This window comes from Atractosteus spatula, chromosome 13 (genome assembly GCF_055471065.1).
Source record: "Atractosteus spatula isolate fAtrSpa1 chromosome 13, fAtrSpa1.hap1, whole genome shotgun sequence".
Taxonomy (NCBI): Eukaryota; Metazoa; Chordata; class Actinopteri; order Semionotiformes; family Lepisosteidae; genus Atractosteus; species Atractosteus spatula.
The window spans coordinates 27,362,267-27,371,152 of NC_142718.1; the positions used below are offsets into that span (position 1 = coordinate 27,362,267).

At 38.9% G+C, this 8,886-nt stretch overlaps 1 protein-coding gene across 1 annotated transcript; it reads right to left on the reverse strand.

The window, feature by feature from the left end:
* Positions 1–1,693: 1,693 nt before the first annotated feature.
* On the reverse strand, positions 1,694–8,598 carry LOC148821999 (uncharacterized). The gene is made up of 7 exons (XM_088931187.1): positions 8,506–8,598; positions 7,421–7,590; positions 7,069–7,219; positions 6,663–6,826; positions 4,363–4,480; positions 3,430–3,530; positions 1,694–2,338 (listed from the first exon to the last, which is right to left on the reverse strand). The coding sequence occupies exons 2-7, from the start codon at positions 7,559–7,561 to the stop codon at positions 2,318–2,320; spliced, it is 696 nt and encodes a 231-aa protein (XP_088787313.1). The 5' UTR covers positions 7,562–7,590; positions 8,506–8,598; the 3' UTR covers positions 1,694–2,317.
* Between the last annotated feature and the right edge of the window lie 288 nt (positions 8,599–8,886).

Consider the following 8,886-nt stretch of genomic DNA (forward strand, 5'->3'; position numbering starts at 1 on the left):
TTTATACAAAGGTAATTTCTGACTTCTTTGGTTGCATTTGTGCGAAAATAGTGTTTGGCTTGTTCTTATTTTTACGGGTTTCATTTTTACTAACATTTTTCATCCAGTCTGAATGGCTTTGCTTCAAAGTGAACTTTACATTCTAATACTATGATCCAAGCATGTTTTTGAGCCCTCCCATTGTATTCTGTTGAAGAGCCTGGTTTCGGTCAAGTCTTTCTTCGGTTGAACTTATTACAGATCAAACCAGCAATGAAAGGACTTACTCTTGAAGTGAAATTAATTGCAAACATCTAATTTTATAGTCCATTCTTAAATTTCAAAATCATTTCCAGTCACAATATTGTAAACCACTGGGCAAACAACAACAGAAAAGCATAAAACATTTGGAATTATTTGTTTAGAATTTCCCTTATTGAAGGGAAATTTGCAGTCTTAGTTAAAGGGTTAGAAAAGGGCTGAGTAAGCTGGGATTGTATTGTTACCGGATCTTATGATTTAAAAAAAATGTAATATAGCATAAGCCCTTATTCAGAGGTTTGGGAAGTGAAAGAGACTTGTGCTAAAGACAGACTGTAAAGGAACGTATGGGGCGAATCCATACATTACTAAGTAATTTAACTGCCAATGTACAATTTACAGTAGATGTGCAGAATGACCTTGAATTGTGTAAAAGGAAATAGTTATTTAAAAATGATTTGCCTTCAAAATAAGACAAAGGGTCTATTAGTATCTTCTGAATATGCTAAATGCTTTGTGTTATATTAAAATAATATGGAAAGATTGCACTAATATGCATACAGTGCTCGGCACACCACGCTAACCATGGTTTAAATTTTGTGCTACGTAAGACCGATGGGAAGCAGATGTTATACAGTACTGTATATGTCTTTTGGATGGAAAACATTTCGTGTCAGATGTTTTTAGCTTGTGATGGAGGAACTTCTTGTTAACAGAGAAAGCACCGTTTTCAAAGAACAGAGGAAGAAAAAAGCATTCGAATCTGAGAGGCAGCAATTACCCAGAAATTTCAGGACAAAGCAGGAACCTTTTAGACTGAGCACAAATACGGTGCTTTCAGGTGTTTCATTTTCAGGCTTCTCTGCCTGGTGTGAAAGTTCAATAATTAAAATAATTTCTTCAGTGGCCTTAAAGGTACGATTGCACAGCAACAAATGTTTGTGCTTTCTCTCATAATGTTCAGCTCATATTCTATAAATAATGCATTTCATGGCACATTAACTTGGTGGATGTTTAAGAATCTCAGAATCAATGAAAATCATTTGTATTTTGTAGTATGTTTTACGCTTCAAAACACAATTGCTTCCAACTGCTTTCTCTCCTTCACGTCCTCACACTTTCTTTACAGTCAGCTGTCCTGAAGTATTAAATGATTTTTTTATTAAGTGCTTTACGTTCAGGTATACATTGTTGTGCTGATATTTGACATGTACTTTAAGGTAATGTGTGTTTTGTTATGCCTTTTCTCTGCTAAGTGTATGCCTTAAGAAGGGGAATTCACTTTAGTCAAGACCACTTATTATAAGATAGTGTTAACTCATATCTTACATCAATGTCTAAGAACCTCTAGAGAATCAGGCCCATGACAGTGATAAAGAAATCAGTAAAAAAAAACAACAAGATCAACCAACCAAACCAGCAGATCAATAAAATCAACAAACTGTCTCATGAAATCACCAAGAACATGAACATTTATTTTTCATTTTGTAAAGGAACTACTTTCTATAATTGTTATAAAAAATGTACCAATTTTTTACAACATCAGTACAGTGCACCTCATCTGGTAGATTAAACCTTTTCTCTGTAGAAGCATCATCTTTATCCTGGACAGAACAGAATGTAGAATAAAATAGGAAATAATATTGCATAGCTTGGCACAGAATAACAGAATTTGTTTTTGCTTCTGATCTCATTATATGTTGAGGCCACTAACTCTGCAAATGGTGAACACTTACTGTAGAATAACACACAGCAATCAAACTGAAAAGCACACGTTGAGTTTCACTTCATGAGTAACGTGTGAATGCAAATGGTCATTTAAAGCTTTCTCAGTAATTTTCCTATTGGACATTTTTGAGCTGTAGTAGTTAGGAATTCCTAAACACACAGCATATGTCTTTAAAAAAAAACATTTGAATTTGCAACATTATTGTCACATCCAGCTGCACTTTAGCATGATAAAGCACGATAGTTGTCCATTACTAATAAGAGCAATACGGGAGTAATGAACTGAACTGCATTGTATACAGTCTGTGAAAACCCCATTTTCTTGTGCACCTCTCTCCTCACACAGCAGTCAGGATGTATCTGTTGGAACCTGGAACAAAAACAAAAGGTAATACTGTAGGAGATGAATAATGTGACTGTTAAATCTTTTGTTACAAATTATCGTTTTATAATCAGATTTAAATCTGAGCATAAATTTATAGAAAATAGTGTTTAATAAAAATAACTTCGAGATAATTGATGCTCATTTCTCAAATTGTTTGTCATTATTCATGCTGTTGCATATGAATAATAATATCTAGAGAGGCACCTGCTTTTTAAGCAATACGTTTTCTTTGCTATTTGCCTCTTAGATCTACAATCTACAATCTACAATCTCATTGTGATTGGAAGGTGATTGTATACTAAATACAAAATGTAAATTTCACTGACAAAAGGGTTCATGGAGAATGTCTTTGGTTATGCAGTACTCTGATGTATAGTGTTGGTTAGATCCAGTTACTCCATCCATCCATTTTCTAACTGTTTTATCCAATACAGTATCACAGGGGAGCCAGTACCTACCACAGCAAGCAACAGGTGCAAGGCAGGATACGCCTTGGACAGGACGCCTGTCTGTGCACACACAGACACAAACATGTACAATCACACCAATATCCTAGATGCCAGTTAGCCTACCAGTAGGTCTCTGGACTGTGAGGGAGGAAGACCATACAAACACAGGGAGAACATACAAGCTCCATGCAGATAGCACCCTAGGAATTGAACCCAGGGCCTCAGATCTACGAGGCTGCAATGCTAACCACTGTGCCACCTTGTCACTCCAGGTCTCCACAACATTCTAGAAAACACCTATATTTTAAGATGACCAAATATCCAAATGTTAAAAGCATATCTGCTAGGGCCAGTAACATACAGTATGTATTCAAAAGTGTGTCTGAGTTAACAATGTATTTTGTTTTTAGATTTAATATGAGACAGGGTTGATTAAATTGTGAATTTTCTATCCCTCTCTTTGCACGGCATCGGAATCTCACGTAGCAGAAGCACAGAGGATATGAGAACCAGCATTTGTGAGTGTTGTTAGTACACACAAAAATAAATACATTTGTATACAGTAGCAATGTTCCAGTGCTCAGTGAACCCAACTGTTTTAAATCCGTTCCACCTTCAGGCACTGACCAAAACATCGTCATCCAGCCAGGTCTCGGCCGTTTCCACCATCTCCAGCCATTCTTCCAAGTCCTCTGAGTTGCAGGTGGACAGTCTGTCGCGGTGAAAGGCTTTCGCAAAAGAGGAAAAGGAAGAAATGAGGCTGAAACCCTGAGGCAGCCAGAACCCGGGTGTTTCTTTTAATGAAATAGGAATGTGCAAAGCTAGATATTAAAAACATGAGCAGCTTGGGGAAGGATCAATCAGAGTGGTTTTCCTGTGAGCATATAAATCTGTGACAAGTTACGTGGTGATGAAGCCATTCTAACCGGTTGCATCTGAATTGCAGCTTCACATTTGCTTGAATGCATTGATAATGGAATGTGAAGCTTTTCCCTTGTAGGTCATTAGATCAATCGAAGCTCTGGTTTGCACTGATTGAATGTCACTACGCCTGAAGGCCACTGGTGGCCTATGGTGTAGATCACTACAGCACCAAACGGCACCGCCGGGACAAGGGATAGAAGTGTTGACTATTATTGACAGTGCTTCAGGAGGGCTATTGAACTGGATGAACACAGGCACTGCACTAGTGACCCTTAAAATGCTTCTCTGTCTTAACCTGACTAAACGTGATGCATTATTAATGTAAGCAGACAATACTTTGACCACTGTTTCTTTCTGGTAATTGATGTTCTCGCGCTGGCTGTGTGAACAATAGAAAGGTTTGCACGAACACAGTATCGAACTGTGAGGAACTACAGTACACGTGAGACATTTCCATCAGAAAGGGAGATATAAGAACATATACTGTACACTTCTCTATTTCCATCACCGGCTTTTTGGTGGGGTGAATATTTAAATGGTGAAATGGACAAATTTGCAAACTTCCAATGAACAAAATGGGCCTTCCTGCATCACTTCAGTACTGTTTAGTGGAAGTGAGCTTCCTGTAGATCTCACCCTTGATAATCTCCGAATTCTCCTTTTCGCTTTCTTTTCTCATTCTGGTCACGCCACATTCCAGAGATTTGGCATCCCACATCGAGGTTTTACATACATTCGGAACATGCTTTGGCTCCTGCAAAAACAAAGTGATATGGGATTAACAGTAAACTTCCTGCACTTCCAGAATGTTGTTAAAGGCTTTTACAAGCTGTAGAAGAACATGGCAGTTTTTTTAAAAAAGATATTGGTGTACAAGGCTTTATTATTCTTAAATATTGAAGACAGGCAGCAGAGTAGCTTGGTGGTTAGCTGTTGCCTCACAGATCTGAACTGGCATGGAGTTTCTATGCTCTTCTCAAGTCTGTGTGAGTTTTCTCACGTAGCATCCTGAAGGCATGCTGGCAAGCCCTGCAATGGAATGGGACCCTTCCAGCATCTGGTCTCACCTTCTGCCCCAAGGTTACTGGGAGCATTACCAGAAAAAAAAGTTTTCTGATAACAGATGGAAAGATGGATGGAAATATTGTACATAATGTGATTATGCCACTGTCCTGCAAGAAGATCAAAACTCCCCGATAGGCAGGCAGTAAAACACAAAGTCCACACAAAAGGATGTTTTCAATGTACACCAAAGGCGTTCTTGTGTTAAAAGAGATTCCTCCTCACATCTTCACACCTCTGCCATTTTACTGATTGCCTGAAGAACACAACAGTCAGATTATAAAGGCAAATACTAAGACAGAGATAAAGACGTCTCCACATATGTAGCATTCATCAGTGAATAAAACATGAACTGTAGTGTTCAGCTCATTTTCATGCAGAAGGCAAGCTACAGACATTCTAATAATGTGCTTGTCATTTCCTCCTGGAAGTTTCCCGTGCTGTAGACACTGCACCCTGAAACGTTATGTAGAGGATTCTGGTAAAACCAAGGATCTTGGGACAGTGTCATGACCCTCTGCCTATCAGGATGTGGCCTGTCTCTCACTAAGCCAGCTTCCTGCTCTGTCTGGACTTGTTTGCTGATCGTTGGAGCAGAACATCTCATTTTCCGGTCAACTTCTCTCACAGACAGACCATCTTCAATCATGCCAGTAGCATCCAGACGATCATTACTCAGCTGGGGCATGGTCATATCTTCTGCTGTTCTTCCATTAATTAAACTCTCTTCTCAAAATGTCTTTTTTTGAACGGCTATTTAGACATGTCCTTAATCAGATCTTCTTGGCAATCTTAACTCAAATACCAAACACGGAGCTTCTGACATTTTTATGAATTCATATGACCTGAGCTTCGTGTTCTGTTATCCTAAGGGGCAATTTTACTTAAACAATTGAAAATCTTATCTGCTCACAATTCATAATGTATATTATATTATGTATGTGCCCGATGAGTTATAGAAGTGAAGTGTAAGCAGCTGCCATTATACTACATGTCAGTAAACCAGTATCTCCTGAAAATGTGATTTCTTTTTTTTTCCAAGATCTTCAACATTTATGCTGAATAATTGAAACGTTATTTTAAGCTTTCTGATAAAAATAAAATTCAAGTCGTAAGAAATGACTTTGTTGAACAAATACAATTTGAAAATTGATATAATGCTTTCAATCTGAGGTGATACCAATACCTTGACTATACCTGCTTTTTTCTCTAGAGGATGTAAACTGTAAAACAATGGGGCAAGTGTCACTTGAACCTTGATTTTTGCATGGAAAATATGGTAAAATGCAATTTCCTTACTATAAAGAGAACATCATGAATGACCTAGCTCTTACATTCCCAATTTAAATAGATAACAAATTAGGAAAAGGTCAGCAATCTCCTAAAATAAAATTTGTGAGCTTTGATTTATCCTATCCATCCATTTTGTAACTGCTGTATCTCATTCAGGGTTGCAGTAAGCAACAGGCACAAGTTGGAATACACCCTGGATGAGACACCAGTCCATCACACGGCATAAACACTCACAACAGGGCCTAATTTTCCCAGAAGCCAATTTTAATTGGACTGTAGGATGAAACCAGAGCACCCAGAGAAAACCCACATCAGCAAACTCCATGCAGATAGCTCTCCAGGTCTGAAATCAAACCCAGGGGTCTCGCGCTGTGAGGCAGCCATGCTAACCTCTGCACCACTGTATCAGCTTTGATTAATGCTAAAGGCAAAATGTCAATGAGTCATCGTCATCCATTGTGATTTTAACACGAAATCCAGTGGTGCAAAAGTATTCTTATCTTGGCATTTGGAGTCTGTAGTTCCAAGAATTAAAGTTCTCAGATGAAGACAGATTTTTAAACAATTCACTCCTTTGTTACCTTTTTTTCTTCGCCCTCTGGAGGTTGAGGCAATGGAGGTGGTGTGTTCAGGGTGAAAGAGGGCTCTGTTGTAGACACAGAGGGTGGGGGGCCGAAGCTCTCTGGGGGGCTGGATTGCAGCTTTTTTATGTTATTTTCAAAGCAAGAGGGTGACGGATATCCCACTGGAAGAAAAATTCAAAGCCTGTAAATTGTCCGCAATTAAGACAACAACAAGGCTCAGAATGAAACGTAAATCCAGGACCTAAAGAGTTTAAAGAAGCTGTTACATTTTTCCAATAAAGCCACTAATGAGGCCATTATGAGCAGAATTCAAATGATAAACCTGCTCCCCCATCCCTCGAAGAGCAGGATTGAACACCTCTACTTTGGAGCGTGAGAGAAGGCTTCACTAATTCTTCCTTACGGTTCAGCAGGACGGCGTGGACCTCATCGCGCAGAGCTGCTGCCTGTGGACGTTCCTGAGGATTCACTGTGAGGCCTCTTTCGATGAGCCTCCTTGCATCGTCATGGCAGCCTTTGGGGATTTCAAACAACGGCGGGCTGTGTTTTGCAATCTGGTATGAATACAGTACATTAAGACAGTAAATTGCGTTTAAAAGATATTTTGAACAGTTATATTTAGACATTTCCAGTAGAAAATACCAGGGCTTTAGGAGTTCAGTGCTCCACAGGAGATTAATAAAACTGAAGCAACGATTTAAACAGAACAGCGGCCTTGGATGTCCAGGCCTGATGGTTTCAAACAAGGCCCTCACCACGATATCCAGAGAGGGCAGATGGTTATATTCTTTGATCCAGGGGTGCCTGGCGTTCATCATGTGGAGAAGGGTGCAGGTGGCGCTCCACACATCGGCCCTGGTGTCATGTTCCTCTTGTGATGCCACTTCGGGTGCCATGTGTGTCTGAGTTCTCCCTTTCAATCTGCCTTTGGGGAATAAAAACAGGGCCCGTGAGATCTAAACAGTAAGGGTGCATCTTCCAGGTTGCTGGGAGCCTTACCAGAAAAAGCAGTTTTCTGATAATGGATGAAAAGATGGACAGAAACGTTGTAGATAATGTGACTATAGGATTGTCCTGCAAGAAGATCAAATTCCCCGATTGGCAGGCAGTACAAAATTCATCTATCACTGCACACTGAGGTTGTTCTCAAAAGCACCAAAGGCGTTTTTTGAGTTAAAAGAGATTCTTCCTCACATCTTCACACTTCTGCCATTCTACCAGTCTCCTTGAAGAGCACAACAGTCAGATAATAAAGGCAAATACTAAGACAGAGATGAAGACATCTCCACACCTGTAGTATTCATCAGTGAACAAAACATAAACTGTAGTGTTCAGGTCATTTCCATGCACGAGGCAAGCTGCAGACATTCTAATAATGTCTAATATCAAATTCCTTTGAATCTTGCATAAAAACACTTCAGAATTAATTGATATTTATTGGGGTTACAAGAAAATTACCATATTTGTGTCATTTTTTTGGTGACTTGGCACTATCATTCATTCGAATCAATCTTAACCTCTCTTTGGAACTCTCTTCAGATTACCTCAAGCTCGAATGTGATGTGTTTGTTGAAATTCTCTTTACCACCTGTGTCAATACATTGCAGCTTATTGTCCAAGACATTGTGTGAAAATAAATGTCATCATATTCCATGGCTTTTTTTTTTCAGATGAACATGACTTTTCCAGTCATGGGGAAATCCTAGACAAGACTCCTCTTGGGTGAGTGCCTTAGAAGCTTAAACCAGTCGCGATCCCCTTTCAAAAGTGATTCAACGAAGGAAAGATGTTTTAAAAATGAGGACCTTAGTGCACGTTTGTCTTTTATTGTGACTCTCACCTTTCGGAATGAACTCCTGCCCAGGATGAAGCTTCTCAGCAAAAGAAAAATCACAAAGAAAAAGTTCCCGAGTTGTATCGTTGAGCAGGATATTGTCGCCTAACATCGAAAACAAACAGGTGTAGTCACTAAGGCATCTAGAGGACAAAAATATTGAAGTTTGACACGTATTAAAACATTTAGATAATTGTTCACAGCCCTTTGGTGGTTAAAATTCTTTCACATTCATTTTTGATAAGCATTTACTGAATAAAGAATATTGTCTTACTTTCAATCACACAATTAAATAGAATAAAAAATAGTAAATATTGTATCTACATTGTATGGCCATGTATCTTCTATAGGAAAAGCAATCAAGTGATACATGTGAATCAGGAAAAA

Excerpts from the sequence above, each read along its gene's own strand:
- LOC148821999 (XM_088931187.1), bottom strand. The coding sequence starts at position 7,561 with ATGGCACCCGAAGTGGCATCACAAGAGGAACATGACACCAGGGCCGAT. Across the intron at positions 6,827-7,068 it reads CCACGCCGTCCTGCTGAACC|TGGGATATCCGTCACCCTCT; the intron begins GTAAGGAAGAAT and ends TTTTTCTTCCAG. Across the intron at positions 4,481-6,662 it reads CAGAGGGCGAAGAAAAAAAG|GAGCCAAAGCATGTTCCGAA; the intron begins GTAACAAAGGAG and ends TTGTTTTTGCAG.